Raw genomic sequence first — 18959 nt, 5'->3', positions numbered from 1 at the left:
TATTTGATTAAAGAAGTAGCCAGATGTGCTAATGAAGCCCATGGCAAATTGAAAGAATTGGTTGATGAATTATAGGTTGTTATTAGTCAAATGAAATATGTACAACAAAATTACAAGATGGATTTAACGCATGATGAAATTAAAGAACTGTGTCTCATTATTGAGAACTCATATTGAATATATGATAACAAAATGGGGATTGGGAATATTTGAAGAAATAGCAAGACAAATGGAGAAAATGGACAGTTAATAAAAGAAAAATAAAGGATAATAAGGGAAAAGAGCCAGGAAACATAACAAGTGATTCAGAAGCAGGAATGAATCTTGAGACTTATATGGAGGAAAAGATGGTGCAGACTCCGTGAACAATGGCAGGTCTGTAAGCCTTTACACATAATTTTACAAAATTGACAGAAAATCCAGCAAATGGGTATGACGAAATCCATAAACTGACAAACCTTTCTCCGATGTTGTGGACTGATTTAAAAACATTATTTGAGATTGTTATTCCTGGATATTTGTGACTGAAGTGTAAGGGGGCTGTTGGATGGTCAGTGCATGAACCAGCTAGACTTAGACCAAATATTGCACCATGTGCAGATGAGAAATACAAGGTAGGGATTAAGAATTTGAAAAAAAATATTCTTGAAATGTGTATAAATTGGGAAAAGATATTGAGAGTGACACAGGAACCTAAGGAATCAGTATACTTCTGTTATTCAAGATTGATGAAGGTATTAAGAAACATAGCAGAGTAAAAAAGCCATAGAAATATGCTGTTGGGGGGGGTTGTCTGTTTTTGGGAATGGATTAAGATCAGAATTAAGTAATCATATTCAACAGAGTGAGTTGTGTGTTGGTCGACAAAGGATATTGAAATGATTTTGAAAATAGTAGTGATTATCTTGAGAAAAAGCAGAAGAAATTGAAGGAAAAATTGATGATTGCTCAAACAAAACAATTTGAAAGATGATTGATGAATTAAATGGGTTCAAGTATGAATTTTGTGTGAAATATTATGAATGGAATGCATCAAGTGCTGCAAGGAGGTAAAATGAATGGAATGATGAAGTGTTGAAGAAGAATTTGGCTTGTCTTAATTGTGGTCGGATCAGGTGCTGGAAGAGGGAATGTAGACAGAATTCATAAAGAGTTCAGGACAATTCAGAGAGAAACCAAATGGAACAGAGAAATAATATGATGGTATATATGCAGATTTTGGACAGAAAACCTTTCGAATGCCAATGCCAACAGCCCCAGTAATGCAAAATAACATGAGAAATAAAATGCCATATAATGTAATAGAATGCTATGATTCTACTAAAGAAATGGTAGGAAGCAGTTCACAGTGACTGTGCCTGAAGAGGGAGGTTGACTGCTTACTTGAAGCAGTTCTGGAGGTAGACCAAAGTGGCCCATACATTGACGGAGAAGTTGCCGGGGACCTGTTTAATTTCTGATTGGTATAAGGCTAACAGTTCTATAGTTTGTTCTTTGGAAGTTCCTAACCTACCCTTCTGAGGAAGAGAAGTCCAAGTTGTAGGGATCACTGATAAACAAATCGTTAATCAGGCTTCAGCAACTGTCCTAGTTAAAATGGGACAGATGGAAAATAAAGATATGTTTATTTAGTGTGATTCAAGACCAGTGAACTTGTTTGGAAGGGATCTTCTGTGCAAGTTAAACTATGTTATTTATTGCACACTAGATGGTGCTGCTTAAGAAACACAGGATGAGGATTCCATTTTTAAATTAAGCTCAGAAGACACTAGAGTATAAACGTACCCAGTCTTGACAAGAAAAGACTTACCTTCAGTTAGAAAATTTGTATGGGATTTCACCGGGAAAGAAATTGGGTTGATCAAAACATCAGAACCAGTGATGATTAAAGTAAAACTAGAAACAATTTTTCCCTGAAAAAGAAAGACTAATTAAAGAGGATGAAAAGGGAATTAAACCAGAAATCCTGAAAATAATTGAGCAGGGACTCCTTCGAGAAGTGCTAGGCAGTCCTGTCAGTTTTCAGGTAATGGCCAATAAATAGCCAAATGGCAAATAGAGGCTCGTACACGACCTCTGGAAAATAAATAAAGTTGTGTGTTCCTTATTGTCCAGCGGTTCTGAATCCAGCAGTAATATTGTACCAGAATCCAACAGAGGCAACATGGTAAACAGTCATTGACATGTGCCAAGTGATCTTTTCAATACCATTGCATGCGGATTCTCAGTTACTTTTTTCATTTGAATTTTTGAATAACGTGCTCGTATGGTATAGGATCCCACAATGGTACACCGAGAATCAATTGATTTTCTCACAAATACTCAAAAAGGATTTGGAAAATTTTAAATTGTTGTGTAACTCAACTTTAGTTCAGTATATGGACGATCTCTTGATATCATCTAAGACAAAAGGTGGATTGTAAGCTTGATACCATTGCACTGTTAAATCATTTGGCCGAAAATGGACATAAAGTCTCCCCAGCAAAAATGTATCATTGCAAAAAGCAGGTTATTTATCTCGGACACCATATTGAAAAAGGTGTGTGTGAAAAAGGTGTGTGTTCTCAAAAGAATGTGTTTCTGCAATTTTGAAATTGAATACCCGACCACTCGGAGGGTGGTTTAGATGTTTCTTGGAATTATTGGGTATTGTTGACAGTAGATCCCCAACATTTCTGTGATTGCCAAGCCTTTAGTTTGGCTAACCTGTAATGATGTATCAGATACAGTATAATATGCTGAAGTGTTCCTCAAAGCATTTGAGAAATTGAATTAGAGTTTGTGTCAGGATGCCTTATTAAAATATGAAGTTCTAATTGTTTTGCAATGGATGTGCACTTTCCATACTTACAGAAAACCACAGAGAACTCATGCGCCCAGTGGCACATCTTTCAGGAGTATTGGAACCAGTGGCTGGAAATCTTCTTGGGTGTCTAAAATTGGTTGTAGCAGTTTGTCTGACATTTGCAGTGAAGTGAAGGAATTGTGATGGGCCATACTTTAATTGTCTATGTCCCACATTGAGTTGAAATTCTTTTGACAAGAGCAGAAACAAAACACATGACAAGTAGCATTTAAAGACGATATGTGCGGGTGATCTCAGAGCAGAGAATATTTTGATTTGAAGATGCAATGCTTTGAGTCTGGCAACACTGCTTCCGATTTATGACAAATTTGAAGACAGGAATAGTGGATTTGATGAAGAAATAGAGCAGAATTGTATTGAAGTGACCGAATTATGCACAAAACCAAGACCAGGCATAAAAGAAGTCCGATTAGAGTTATCAGACATGACATTGCTTGTTGATGGTTCTTGTTTGAGAGACCAATATGGAGGTTTGAGAGCTGAGATATCATAAGCATCCTCCTTAACAGATGTGACCTCAGCATTAATTGCCTTGACTAGTGATTGCTGCTTGTTGAAAATTTGGATGTAATGATCTATACAGGTAGCCAGTATGGTTTTGATGTTGCTCATGATTACGGACAACAGTGGTCACAAAGAGGATTTATGGCATCCTGAAGTGGTCCAATTAAAAACAGCATGTACATATTGGATTTGTTGAATGCAATTAAAAAACAAAAGAAGTAGCAGTTGTAAAGTGTCAGGCCCATAAGACTAGCAAAGATTTGGTCACATTAGAAAACATTAGGAAACAAATATATTGACCGGACCAAATGGAGAGGTATTGTGTCTTGCAGGAAGGGTCAGTTGCAAGTGTACTAGGCTCTAGTAAAGTGAAAATGTTCTATTTGTATTAAACGCAGACTGTTTTGAGTGAGTTAAGAGATTTACAGGAAGATACTCCTGAAAATGAATAAAATAAATGAAGTGGGACGGATTAGGTTATAAAAATAATTATAAAGATCTGTATGTAAATGTTGAGCAAAAATATATTTTGACAGACTCAAGGTTGCCACCCATGTTTAATTATTTGCATAATCAAAATGATGCAGGAAAAGATAGCTTCGTCATTTTGTTTAAAAAATATTGGGAAAACACAGGAATTTGACATGTTGCTGGAGATGTATGTAACCATTGTCTAGCTTGTCATGTACACAGTCAGAGTAAAAAGACTGTTACAATCATGAATCACATTGGCAAATCAGAAGTCCCATTTATGAGATTGCCGGCAGACTTTATCGAGATGCCAGATTGCAGTGGCTTGAAGTATATCTTGGTAGTGGTATGCCTATTCTTAAAATGGGTCAATGCATATCCTACTAGGAGAGCAGGCAGATTTACAATTGACAAATTGTTGTTGAGGGAATCAATACCGAGATGTGGTCTCCCAACTTCTATTGAGATAGATCATGCCACAAAATTCAGATATTAAGTGCTACAGATAATATGAACCGCTTTTAAGATCAAGCAAATAATCCATTGTAGCTATAGACCACAATACTCAGGTGTGGTGGGGCGAACCAATGCCACACTCAAGAATAAACTGGCATTTGTATTTTTATGAAATGAAAGTGGCCAGTCCTCTTTTGCTAATGAGTATGAAAAGTACTCCGAACAGAAATACAGGATTTACGTCCCATGAAGTGATTAGTGGCAGAGCAATGAGACTTGCAGATCTACCAGCAGCTGCATTTGTTTTTGTCGCGGCTGTCAGCAGCTCCAAGTAAGATGTACGCCACTAACCTGTCTATCACAGCCAGCAGGAACGATGTCGTGAAGAGAAGCCCTCCTCTTACCCTAGACACTCCCCTTCCCTCAACGTAAATAAAACACTGTGGTAACAGGGAGTCCCCAAGGGAAAAGGGAAGTGGATAAAATAATAAAGATTTCCTGTTGCGTCACAGGTCTGGACAAGAGCGCTGGCTTCTTATCTGGGACTCTGCATGTAAGATAAGGCAGAAAGAAAGTAAGACACACAGAATGCATGCACACCTGACATTAAACACCTTGAGGTCATATGCTAATACACTTACATCCCATTCCTAGAGTTTATATCATAAAGGAATCTCAGCAGAGTAGCTCGGAAAAATGGCTTCATGTTCATCCCGGTACAAAAGGGGGTGGTAATGGACGGAGCATCTGAACCAATCAAACACTCACATCCAGTCAAAAGATCTGGGTTTAATCCATCACCGTTCTTTAGCCCACTCTGCCACCCCAGTTCAGACATGACTATATGCAAATCAGTCTGACCCTGTGCCTCATGGGAACAGTCCAGCCCGAACTGCCAAGCCATGCCTTCCCTGGACCGGAAACAAGCTTCCGAGGACCGGTTTCTGGCATTACAGCCATCTTCAGCCCGGCTTGCTTGAATCCAGTGGCAAAGTGAGCAAGGGACTCACGTCTGAGCATACCCTGCCACACTTATGGCGGCCAAAAGCGGTACAAAAGGGGGTGGTAATGGACGGAGCATCTGAACCAATCAAACACTCACACCCAGTCAAAAGATCTGGGTTTAATCCATCACCGTTCTTTAGCCCACTCTGCCACCCCAGTTCAGACATGGTTATATGCAAATCAGTCTGACCCTGTGCCTCATGGGAACAGTCCAGCCCGAACTGCCAAGCCATGCCTTCCCTGGACCGTAAACAAGCTTCAGAGGACTGGTTTCTGGCATTACAGCCGTCTTCAGCCCGGCTTGCTTGAATCCAGTGGCAAAGTGAGCAAGGGACTCACGTCTGAGCATACCCGGACACACTTATGGCAGCCAAAAGCGGTACAAAAGGGGGTGGTAATGGACGGAGCATCTGAACCAATCAAACACTCACACCCAGTCAAAAGATCTGGGTTTAATCCATCACCGTTCTTTAGCCCACTCTGCCACCCCAGTTCAGACATGGCTATATGCAAATCAGTCTAACCCTGTGCCTCATGGGAACAGTCCAGCCCGAACTGCCAAGCCATGCCTTCCCTGGACCGGAAACAAGCTTCCGAGGACTGGTTTCTGGCATTACAGCCGTCTTCAGCCCGGCTTGCTTGAATCCAGTGGCAAAGTGAGCAAGGGACTCACGTCTGAGCATACTCTGCCACACTTATGGCGGCCAAAAGCGGTACAAAAGGGGGTGGTAATGGACGGAGCATCTGAACCAATCAAACACTCACACCCAGTCAAAAGATCTGGGTTTAATCCATCACCATTCTTTAGCCCACTCTGCCACCCCAGTTCAGACATGGCTATATGCAAATCAGTCTGACCCTGTGCCTCATGGGAACAGTCCAGCCCGAACTGCCAAGCCATGCCTTCCCTGGACCGGAAACAAGCTTCTGAGGACCGGTTTCTGGCATTACAGCCGTCTTCAGCCCGGCTTGCTTGAATCCAGTGGCAAAGTGAGCAAGGGACTCACGTCTGAGCATACCCTGCCACACTTATGGCGGCCAAAAGCGGTACAAAAGGGGGTGGTAATGGACGGAGCATCTGAGCCAATCAAACACACCCTGTCAAAAGATCTGGGTTTAATCCATCACCGTTCTTTAGCTCACTCTGCCACCCCAGTTCAGACATGGCTATATGCAAATCAGTCTGACCCTGTGCCTCATGGGAACAGTCCAGCCCGAACTGCCAAGCCATGCCTTCCCTGGACCGGAAACAAGCTTCCGGGGATCGGTTTCTGGCATTACAGCCGTCTTCAGCCCGGCTTGCTTGAATCCAGTGGCAGAGTGAGCATCCCAACACAGCGCCCTTCAGAGTCAAAGAATGTTTTGAAAAATGAGAAAGGAGATAAATGGCTCTATTCCGTCATAGAGCACAAATGGAGTTTAGCTCAAAACTTGTGGCCCCATGACAGGCGCAGTTGACATTAGAACAAGAAACGTGCAGCGCGATATTGAACTGAGGAAGTCTCACACAGGAGAGCAACTCCTATTACACTTATTCCAAAATGTCTCAGTCTACAAAACACCCAGGGCGGAAGACCTGCAAAATTAGCAATGACACGGAGCCCCTTGCTGCGGGCCGCTCCGGTTTCGAATTCCAAAGGTCTCCTAATTACCTCAGTGCTGATGGCAGGCAATGCACCCAATACACGGAGCCCCTAATTGCGGGCTGCTCCGCTGTTCATGGTGCTTTAGTATGGCTGGTTTGAGGGCTGCAGTGAGGGCACCAGAAAACACTGAAGCCCCGAATTTGCAGGCGTATCCGCGAATGTTAACCCCAAGCTGTTTCTGAGAGGAGAGCTCAGTCAGGAGCGGTCTGCCACTCTCGGAACAGCGATTACCTGTATTGAAGCAGTATCACTCGCGGCTCATGGCGTCTTCCGAAAAACTCAAGCAGGCACGATGCAGTCTCAGGGGGAATGTAGAAACGGGCTGCAATCCTCCAGCGGGGAAGCACCATCCGCTAAGCAGCTTCAGGATTAGATTGTCGAGCACCATGTTTTTCCTGAGGCGGAGCTATATGGCAAACAGGGAAGGGTCAGTTGTTTACTTCCGGGTGCAGTACCTCTAAGCTTTCTGGGATTGGTAGTCTTCTGAGGGTATTTACGGATTTTCACAGACACATTCGAAACAGAGAAGGGTGTTGTGTGTTGAGTGTTTGATTTAACCCTTCCCCCTCTCTGCGAGCTAGCGATTGCGACAGTTTTTATGACTGATTACATTGTACTGGATTATTATCAAGTCTGGCTGATGAGGTGAAATCTGTCTCCTATTAGGTGAATGCAGCTACAGAAGGCTACAACAATACACTCTGTCATGGTTTGAACATGGGGGATTGGGTATTCATTCGGAAGCATGTACAAAGAGGCTGCCTCGCTGAAAGCTAGAGTGGTCCTTTTTAAGTGATCCGGACCGCCAACAGTGCATTCAAGTGTGTGACAGTGCATCAGTGGATCCACTCTGCTCATACAAAGAGAATGAGAGTAGCTGAAACAGTGGATGAGGCAAGAACAGATGATCCAAATGAAGTCTGCCGAACAAAACCACAGCCAAAGTCAGATTTGTATTTAGAGGGAGGTAAAGATGTTTATGTAACTGGTGCAACTGGTGAAGATCAAACAGAGAGTCGTAAAGATCAAGCAGAAAGTAAAAAAAATACATTTTCAGGTGAGCAAAAATTCAGTACAAGAGCCTGAAACATCTAATGTCCAGGTACAAAGTGGTTAGAATGAAGGACTGCTGCAATGCACAAGCATAATGAATGAGTGGCAGCAAGAAAAGGAGGTCAAAGCAGTGAGAAGTTGCAATTTAAAGTTAGAGTTGAAAATGTGCCTTGAGTAAAGCCAACAAGAGAGTGTTAAGTGCAGGCTCAAGTTTGAATCAAGGTCTTGAAGAATAAGGAGACTGAGAGAATGTTGCTGAAGAATTACCCAGAAAAGAACTTGCAAAAGAAACCACTGTGAATCAGAAAAAAGATCTAAAGAGACATTTGAACTGGAAAGTTGATGAGAGTGGATTGTCAGCTGCCTAAAGACCCGTTAGAAAGAGAGTTCCCAATTGGAAATATTCTTCACCCTTGTGGGTGTACCTAGCAACAGTGCCGGAGGAAGTTACTGATTAAGATGACTATTTCCAAATAAATAAGAGCCATCATGTTTTAGAAAAAGGATCAAATATAGAGACCAGTATTGAAGAAGAGCCAGTTTGAGGTTGTAGTGGCTGCTCTCCTTAACGGATGGTGGGAGGGGTGGTAGGGAGGTGTGGGGGTAGGGTTTAAATAGCAAAATAAAAAAAATAGCTTTGCTACCGCTGCCGGCCACCGTCTCGGATTCTTCTCCTTGTTAGACTCCTATTCCCATGGGGCTGGTGCACACTGTAAGGCTCCTAGATGCCAATTACAGCACTGCTCTTATGGTGATACAGCATGAGAGCAGCGCAGTGATTGGCCTGATCAGGCTAGGTTCGCCCTCCCTCACGTCCTAGGAGGCTGTGCCTCTTCTGCACCCAACTGAGCAGTTGAGAGAGATCAACGTGTACATGCTGGTTTGGCCGGCCTTAGACTGCTACCCAAACCGTCATACGCGCTTACAGTATGTACTACCACTCCCCCTGCTTTCGTCCTGGCCCGCGCCGCCCATACCTTGGCTTGCTGGCTCAAGCACGGAAAGAAAAAGAAACGGATAATAAAATAGTTTTATTGTCATTTTATTTATCTCTCCCACAGTTGGCTCTCAGCAGGAGGGACGACTGCTGGTTGGAGGGGAAAAAACAGACTTTTGAAATACTGAATTTTGTTGAAAATCAACTCACTGAGAAAAGAGAATTTTGCCTAGAAATAGAAATAACTGGAGAAATAAAACATAGAGACTGATAAAGCTGTCTTTGAATTTTATTTTTCCTTCAGAAACTTAGAAATGAATACACATTTTTATAATAGACTGAAAGAACAAATACTTTTTTGCCACACATTTTTTTTAGTCTCTAACATGAAGTTGGAAAATAGAAGATGCTGTAAAATTGTAGGGATGATACTATTAATAATGATAATATTAATATTAGTTGGCCTGTTGGTGTGCTTACTGATTCCAGTAGGAAATGTTTCAGATAAATTAGTAAAGTTGCAAGTAGGCCAAGCCATGAAGAAATTAGGCAAATAGTACCTTAAGTGAAAAGCATTTAGTTAATGGTTTTAGAGAAAATGTGTATACTAAAATGATTAAAAAATATATTAAAACTGTGAATGTTAGTAGTTGCTATGTGTGTATTTTCCTTCCTACATCAGCAGGTGAAAAAGCCACCTGTGCCCAAGTGAAACTCCCTTACTCTCTTTACTTCAGTAGGTTCGTGGCTATCTTTAATTATTAGGAGTTTCTTTCCCCATATCTGACTGATTATAATGTGACTTTGGAGAATGTATCCATTAGTGAGAGTAATAAAGAAATTATGCCTAGAAAGTATTTGAGAGAGACAGCACAAACCAGAACCAATACTAACATGGAGGAATTATATTTGTGTTTACTAAGTAGTGAAGAATAAGATTTCATTAATGAAGGTAATGAAAGATGTATAAATGTGGCGAGCAATTTGTAAGAACAAAAGATTGCTTTAGATAAAATTAGGAATGGAGAAGCAGTTTTGGTTTTCAGGATTACATCCAAAGTTGAAGATCGAGCAAGACAGAAAAGGAGAGCTGTGCTTAGTAAGGTGTATTTCCATAGAAGAAGAGAGAGTAGAGTTTGTTGTTGAGAGTATTTGTAACATAACTTTTGAAGTTAGTGGAAAACGTTTGATTGTAGAAGATACTATTATAAGAGGTATTTATTATGTTTGTGGAAAGACTGTTTATTTCAATCTACCATAGAATTGGATTAATTCATGTTATCTAGCTTTAGTTTTCACTAGAATGTATCATGTAGAATAATTAGAAGAGGAACATCATTTGAGGAGGGTGATAAGAGATTTTAGTCAAGTTGTTACGGACGTTTCAGGGTTTATTTTTCCTCCTATGGAAATAGCCATGAATGATGTGAAGATTCGGAAATTTTCTAAAGTTGTAGATTGACTTGCTGCAGATACTATAGGGTCATTTAAATTAGTGAATACAGAGATGTTGGCAATGGGAGCAATGGTAATGCAGAACTGTTTCACTTTGGATATATTCATAGCAGAGGAGGGCAGTGTCTGTAAAGTAATTAAGGTGAAGAATTTCTGTACATACAAACCAGATTATAGTGGAATGATTGACTCTTACATTACTAACATAGCTAATTTGACAAATGAAATTAGGTCGTTAGAAGATCCAGGTTTGTGGGAAGCTATAGGATCTTGGATAAAAAAGATAAGACAGTGGTTTTGGAAAGGTAGGTGAGTGGTTTAGATAGTTGTTGTGGTGGAGTTATAATTAATAGACGGTATGTTTAAAAGGTATACTAGAAATAGTAAGAATAGAAGCAGTGAAGACAATTCTTCAAGGAAAAGGAAAAGATTGAAGGACTTTGCAATTGAATGATTAATGGCAATGAGCATTCCACCCGGATGAAGAAGATGGAGGAGAAAGTCTGATTAACCAAGAAGCGGAAAACTTAAAAAAACTAATGGCTGATTAATAAAGTTACCAATTGGGTTTAACTGTTTTCTTTAAATAATCAGAGGGGGATTAGTAGAAGTGTTTTCTAAAATATGCAAATCGGTAATGTCGAGGGAAAATAATTTCTGAAGGTTTTAACAATATATAGAGTCGTAATGGATGAATTAATAATGTTGCGCTTGAGACATGTTTACTGAGTCATTTAGAACGGTAACTTTTGTACTGAATTCATACAAGAAGAGCAATGTCAACAACAACATAACCTCAATAAAAAACACAGCATACAGAGGTACAGCAAGGGTGCAGCAAGGTGCAGGGTGCACCATCTTGAACACGACATAGTCAGGAGTATGACAACTTCAACATATACATTGTATACATGGAAATAAAGGAACATCACCACATCACAGATAAGGGTATTGGACGCAGAATGAAAGGGAGAGGGTGGTAAAGTGATTATGGTGGGGGCAGTGATTGAACTGTAGCGGTGGGTTCTAGGATGTGGTGGTAGTTCCGAAGGGACTGCAAAATATATTTAGACCGAGATGTGAGTGGCTGTAGCTGTGCTAAGTCCCTGCTGATGCTATCGCAATGTGTCACACTTTTGAGCCCCACTGCAGCAGTAGGAACCTGGCCACTGCCCCAATGCACCCCGATATCACGTTTAGCAAATAAACGTGCCATTGGTACAAGCCTGCGAGCGAACTTAGGAATATTGCCATTGTAGCTTAGGAGTGCCATGATGGGGTCAGGTGCAACCACTACTTGGGTCAAGGCGGGGATGTGAGAAAAGATGGAAGTCCAGTAATTTAGAAGTGTAATTAATACTGTGAAATAGTTACGCCAAATTTTCATATGAGATGCCATTTATTTTAATATGGATGAAATTTTGGGTGTTCTGCTCTTCCTGCTCAATCTCCCCGCTCAATCAGTGTCACGGTGCAAACCATCTCTCTTCGTCTTTCAGCGGAGCACCAGGTGAATGGCAAAATTTAACTATTGTGTTGGGAAGTGTTTATTGTGAATAAAGCTTCCAATGTGTACCAAAATTACAATATTTAAGGACATTGTTAGAGAAATGTTTTATTCTGCACTGATCATCTCCGGATTGCAGTTGCTGAGAGCATAGGTGGAAGATTTCTCTTACCTTAAGATTAGGTTAGTGTCAAATAATTCAGTAGTTTTAAAATATTATGCTGGTGTTACTGATTTGCCAATGCAACCCTAACCATGATCATACCATGCTGAATGTGCAAAATCTACTAATAGAAAATTTAATTTGCATATAAAAGTTCTTAGGCCTTAGTGTTGAGGGCATGTTCATTTTTATTTTCGATGTGTGCGTTTCCATGGTAAATGTTTCTGCTGCTGGGTGACTCTTCATTTTTCTCCTAATACTTTGTCCATTTGTCTTAGGGCCTCATAACCAGTTTGGAGGTGTGGGAGCGGAGTGGTTCACCACTGCCCGCTCCCGCTACACTAAACCCCAATGCTGCCCATCTGGCAAATTATGCTAGACAATGTTGTTTTGTGGGCGGGCAGCATGGCAATTCCGCAAGCAGTGCAGTACAAAGGCTCAGTGAGCCTTTAATACTGTCCCACGGTGGCACCACCACAGTGTGTTCCAGCACAGCATGCAATGTAAAGTTCATATTGTGCTGGAACTGGGGGCGGGGGGGCGGTGCTTGCACACAGGGGGACACAACATGTGCCCACCTGCACCGGGCAAGGGAAACTGTAGGGCCCCTTTTGTTTGTCCTCTGCCAGCTTTTACATGGTGATGCCAACCGCCATGTAAGGCTGGCAGTTGGGAAACTCAAAATATGCATGGCGGTCCGCAGCAGCACCATCAGCATATTATGTGCCCCTGACCACCGCACTACCAGCAGAGAACGCGGTTCCATGGCGGTTGTGACAGACAAATGATGGTCAGACCGCCAAACATATAATATGGCGGTTGGACTGCCGGTGCGGTGGTGGCTAGACCGCCCTCTCTGACCCCCCTTCCGAGTCTGGCGGTCTATGGACTGAGAGGGTCGTAATAAGACCCCTGGAGTATTCTTATAGGGGTGCTTCATGTTCGATTTCTGTTCAGCACCTATTTGGACCACTAGTTTGTCCACATAAGGAATTAGGTGAGCATTCGTCTATGTGACTGTATTGAGATCAGGGTAATCCATGCAAAATCTTAAGCCCTTGGTACTTTGCTCACACATCAACATGTGTAGACTTACCGATGGAGTCCGGGCATTCTCAATCATGCCTGGGTCCAAGATCTTAGTTAGCTCTACTTTGGTTCAGTTTTGGACCTTATTTGACAATCTACTGATATAACTCTTCACAGGAAGACTGGGTACTGCATCTATGCTGTACATATACACTAGTGTTAGACCACTGAGGACAGAGAACAGCCCTAACACCTGTCTCAGCAGAAGAACAGCCATGACAACGCGGGGATTAACCCGCAATGCCATTACAACGCAGGGATTACAACAAAAGTCGTTACAACGACTTTCGCTGGAGGGCGCTGTTGGATAGAGAATAGTTTAATTTTCTATCCAACACCTTCCCTACTGTCAACGTGGGCTGGAGTTGGAATAGAAAATTAAACTATTCCACTATCCAGCGCCCTCCAGCGAAAGTCGTTGTAACGACTTTCGTTGTAATCCCCGCGTTATAATGGCATGCGGGGTAAAAGCCCGCGTTGTAACGTCATACAACCGTCTCAGGACAACCCTACACTCTTCTTGCTCTGTTGGTGTGTTACATCTCCGCATGAACCATGTGCCTTTGAGTATTTTTTATTCGTGCACTCGGTGCATGGTAAGGACTTTTCTCCGACGCCAACCCACCGGCACGGATGTCTCCACAGTCACAGCCATTCAGAAGGGAGTTTCATGTTTCTAATATGAAGTGTCATGTGGAGGAGGCATCTGGCAAGATACTGAGACACAGGGAGTGTCAAACATGGGGTTATTTTCCTTCATCAGACTTTTCTTCATTCCTCTGGTAGAGGAGTAGTTAGTAGCCTTATATTTATGCCTATCCATGATGGTCGTCTCTTCAGTGTTTCCACTCTGAAGTTTCTAATCCAGGAACGTGTTAATCTTTTTCCTGTGATGTCATTTCCTGCTTAGAGCCTATAGAAGGAGGTTTTTGCCAGAGTAATATGTGTGGTAATGCATTTGTTACCCAATTTTTCGTCGCATTCCTCATCCATTCTGATATCGTTTTGCCTTGAAATTGTCCTTTCTGTTTTTCATCAGGATTCCTTTTGGGTTATTTCTTCAGTGAGTATGTGACCAGACTTTTTTCTAAAACCTATTCAGAATTGTTTTGCTGCCTTGCATTTCAAATTCTGCTCTTTCAGCTACAATCAGGGAGTATCAATATTACCAAGTGGAGTTACAGTGCCTTGTGGCCTTTTCATCCTTTTTAAGACACTTCACACCTTTTACACATATTTTTAGTGCTGGGTGGCACTGTGGCAACGGAGAGGAGACTCCTTTACCTCTGGCAATCAAGAAGGAAATTCAGAACTCACTGCATCTAGTCCTTGACAAGGTGTGAACTCGTGGAAAAGACCAGTTCTCTTCAATAAGGCATCCTTAAGGTCTCTGTGTAGTAAGTCGTAGAGGGCCACATCGGTCCCCCCATTCCTCCCACTAATTCAAAAATCACCTCCATCTCCTCACCACTGTGGAATGGCTTTGGCTTATTTCTGTGACACAACCAAAAGGGATATTGGCTAGAACTTAAATCTATCAAACAGGTGACCTCACTGCTCTTCTTCAGCAAACAGGTAACCTCACTGCTCTTCTTCAGAAAAGACAGGGGTGCTTTTGCCCAAGAAACCTGGGGCACATAGAATTCAGTAGAATTCAATGTGAGAACTTCCAGTCCTTCCTAGTACACAGTCAGTATTGTTTTGTGATCAGTCCCTTTCTTCAGAAGTTATTGACTCACCTGAATATTACTCTTTGCATTGGGCATCAGCAGCTCCATCTTGCATCTGAGACCTAACACATAGTCAACAACATCACCTGTGGGCGGACAATTTGTCCGTACAGAAGCTCAAATGGATTAAATCCCATGCCATTGTATGATACTTCCCATGAAGCAGAAAGGAGGCACTGCATGAGGAAATCCTACTTCCTCTCGAAGGGCTTCGCTAAAATACCCATCATACTTTGACAAGTCTTAGGGGCATATTACCAAGAGCCTTATCGCCGCTTTAGCGGGAATTTGTCCCGCTAAAGCGGCGATAATTTTATCGCCCTATTACCTAGCTGTCGCTAACACCAGTTAGCGACAGCTAATAGGCGATAACGGGCATTTAGGGGCCCACTATGCATGTCAGCGATAATTATCGCTAATGACATGCAAAGTGGGCGTGCCAAGATGTTAGCGACTGGAAACAGTCGCTAACATCGCTGTCCCCTATTACCAACTTTTGGAAATAATCACGCTAAGCGCGATTATCTCCAAAAGCTAACGCCTGCCTAGAGCAGTTCTTAGCCATGTTATCCAATGGAAGGTGGATAACATGGCTAAGAGCATTGTCACGATAATGCATGAATATCGCTGATTTTACAGCGATATTCATGCATTTCCCACGATTTTTACTGCTTTTGAGATAAACCTTGATAATATCAAGGTATCTCAGCGGTAAACATCGTCGGAGCGCGGCGATATTATTATACCCGCTAACCAAGCTTAGCGATAATTATCGCTATAGCTTGGTAATATGCCCCTTAATTCTTTCAACAAATCCTTTGGTTTGGGGTAATAAGTGGAAATCTTGTAGGTTACATCAATCGCATCCACGCGACCTTCACATAATTCGATATGAAGTTTATTCCACCTGTACATGGGTGGCTACAATCTTTCACCCTCTTTCAGGGTCCACATAAAAGGCATGCTGTTGAGGGACCCATCTTAATATGAAATTGTGACATAACCAATTTCCCATCCTTGAGCTAGAGCCTCATCCCTCAAAAGTAAGACACTTTGCCTGAACCTTAACAAACTCTGCGTTTCTGAGACTCCTGGAGCTCCCGTCTCACACAACTGTTGCAGTTCTGCCAAGGCTCGATGCCTAGTACCTCACCTGCTGCTGACAACTGTGACTCCTCATAGAGGTCAGTAGTTCAGACTGCCAAGCAGGTAGGTGCATTGACAGTACTTAAAGGGGCCCCATACACCTCAGTATCGCTGTGCAACAGCATCCTCCTAGGAATCTACTTTTCTTTCAAGTGTGATGTCTGCCAGCCTCATGTGATCACAGTCAATCCTTTGAGCTTTGTGGAGTAACCTGTCAATCTTTCTGACTATTCTAAACGTTTGGGCCTTCTGCAAGTTACTACTGTCATCACAGCCTTTTTTTTGGCCCTTGAACTCCCTGCCACTTCTGAACTGCCCAGTTCCCTACCTATTTGTCAGCAAGTGCTGCAAGTTCCCTTGGTTCAGCAATCTGTGAAATTGCATAATCTGTTGCAGCACTACTAGGCAAACATAGAAACATTGCTCAATTATCGGCCGATTAAAATAACTCCTCAAAGTTAGATACAATTATCCTCTTCAAATGCCCAGTTAAACATTTATTAATGCCATATAGACATATCTGTAAATTCACATTCAGTGCTATCTCTGCTGTCTTCATGTTTTTGTAGCGCTGAGTGCACAAAGAAGCACCAGCAAACACCGGCACAAATTCAGCCCTGAATCTAAAAGCGTCAGCTATTGCAACTGTTCCTGTTGCAACATCAGAAGCTTCAAGATCAGATCATTTTACAACACAAAACAATATCATTTGTTATTCAAACAAACTTGCAGCAACAGCTATGTGAAATGAAGGCCTTTTAGGGTGTGCTATAAATCATACCAAAGACCTATTAGGACGCATGGTGGTCCGTTGTGTTAGAAATGGTACAACAAGTTCAGTAAAGTTGATTTTTTTCACTGCAGAAATCTCTGTTCTTGTAGAAATTCTTGAAAGCGAAATGTGTCTATAGAATCTGGAAGGCAAAGTCTTATGAGTTTAGGCTTTCTGAATGTCTGGCTTTGTTACTCATAACTCTTGCCTCGCATAATCTCCCGCATCCCATCACAGTGCAGAATTTACATCGGGTTTATTGTAAAGAAGGACTTCTCCACCTCCGGTTCCTTGTTTAACAGGGCGAACCAAGTTTAACAGGGCGAACCAAGGCACCAAGGATAGTGCAACAATTTGGCGACCTAATGCCAAATTAATTCTAATATAATAATCCACATTTGTAAAGTCTAGGCTCCGTCGGGAAGATTAAGCAAGCTATTGCCGAGAGTCACATGGTGCTGGGCTAATCTGCCGCCGGTGCCGGGGATCTAACCGTGATCCCCAGATTCCGGAGTCAGTCGCCTTAGCCGCGTCGCCACACCTCTGCCTCTACCGCTGGTTTGCCACAAATCGATCTGAGTGGCAACATCTGCTTGGAAAGTTACCGTGATTTCGCAGCATGCCAATAATAGGGCCCATTTTCTCCTCTTATCATCAACTATATCAAAATATATGGAATTTTTCCTGCTGAGGTTTCTGCGGGATTTTAGCATGTTTACACTCAGGTGTCTGGAATTATTGATATTAGGGACTCGGTCTCAGTTTTTGCATGCCATGCAATTATTACATCTATGTGGATTGCTCCCTATTTCCTTCCAGACATTTCCTTCCTTTACTGAAATTATGCTCAGTCAGAGGAAGCTGGAAGTGGGAAGGGTTGGACAGTAAATAGGCCTGAAAACCAAAATAAAAGTGGCCAAGGTTAGTGAATTAGATAGCTAAAAAGTAGCCCACATTCGCAAATCAGGGCAGGTTTGAAATTATACAGGTACACTGTTTGGTGTTTGCAAGGCTGTGGGAGGCTGTGTGCCTGTGTGCTTGCTGAATGCAATGTCCGTGGTAATATCAGGAAAATCAAGAGAAAACAAATGGTCCCACAGACAATTAAACAGGGCCACAAACTGTCAAGAAACCGGCCCACTTCTTGACCTGTCAGACCAGCCCTTCTCTCACTGCCAGGTTGCCTTATAGGCAAAGTTGACCCTGGAAGTGGGGCCCATTTTTACAATAGCATCTGGCTTTTTCCCACTTGTACTTCTGTCCCATCCTGCTATTTTCCCCCTAAAATAAAATGAACAATACATCACCAAATCCCCTCCCCTTAAAAGTGAGCCCCGATGACACACACCCCCTTCCCACCTTCCCCCCAAACCCCTCAAAGTCCCCTTGAGGTGTACATACTTTTTCTTCTCTGCTTTGGACAGCCACGGGTTTATGGGCATATTTCTGGCCAGGTTTCCAGTTGAACTCTTCCACAACTATGTCCAATGTTTTCCTCTCAAGCTCGGAAAGCCCCAGTGGGTCACCCCGAGCTGTGATGGCTAGTGTGGCTAGCCAGAGAGCTAGGAAAAGCTTCTTCATCTTCCTCGTTGTTTAGTTATGAGATCTGCGGATTTGGATTTTTGTGACTTGTTTCGATTGGTGAAAATTTAACTTTATAGGAGCAAGAGCCAAGCGTGGCAATGACCCAGAGAATCAAGAGATCAATATTATGTGAGCAAACACACGTTTGGAAATAGGGCCCTGCTGAGGCAAACATAGTAGTTCTTTAGGTTAGCTGCCAAACTCCTCCCTTTCTTGTGCAAAGCACAAGTGAATATGATAAAACAGAATTTTTCAGTTGCCTACTGCAGGATGAAAATAGCTTGGTATTCACCCATGTCATGAGAGGTGTTCTGATTCACTCCCTTTATGATTAAAGGTGTCCTATATCTAGAAAACGGGAGGTGACCTTTTACTTAGGGCATCTGATTATCCAGTCTCTTCACTCAAGTATGCTGATTGACATTATGGTGACTTATTTGGCCGCTCAATTTGTGATATCTAAAAGAGACAGGGAAGCCAGTTTAGCAAGTTAACAAACACAAATGAAAGTCAAAAAAAGAGGTTAAAACAGTCACTTATTCTCATAAAAATCGGAAATATCTTTTAGACAGTGT

The 18959-nt window shown here is 42.1% G+C and overlaps 1 protein-coding gene across 2 annotated transcripts in view; it reads right to left on the bottom strand.

The window, feature by feature from the left end:
• LOC144783952 (retinoic acid receptor responder protein 2-like) overlaps positions 1–18422 on the bottom strand; it is a 130111-nt gene extending 111689 nt beyond the window's left edge. For both annotated transcript variants that reach the window (XM_078662680.1, XM_078662681.1), the window contains exon 1: positions 18202–18422. In XM_078662680.1, coding sequence (XP_078518806.1) covers positions 18202–18381 — 180 coding nt within the window. In that variant the 5' untranslated portion in view covers positions 18382–18422. The remainder of the gene's footprint in view (positions 1–18201) is intronic.
• Positions 18423–18959: the final 537 nt, after the last annotated feature.

The sequence above is a fragment of the Lissotriton helveticus genome, chromosome 10 (genome assembly GCF_964261635.1).
Source record: "Lissotriton helveticus chromosome 10, aLisHel1.1, whole genome shotgun sequence".
Classification (NCBI taxonomy): Eukaryota; Metazoa; Chordata; class Amphibia; order Caudata; family Salamandridae; genus Lissotriton; species Lissotriton helveticus.
The sequence above is the reverse complement of the archived record's forward strand: the minus strand, read 5'-3'. Positions and strand labels throughout refer to the sequence as shown.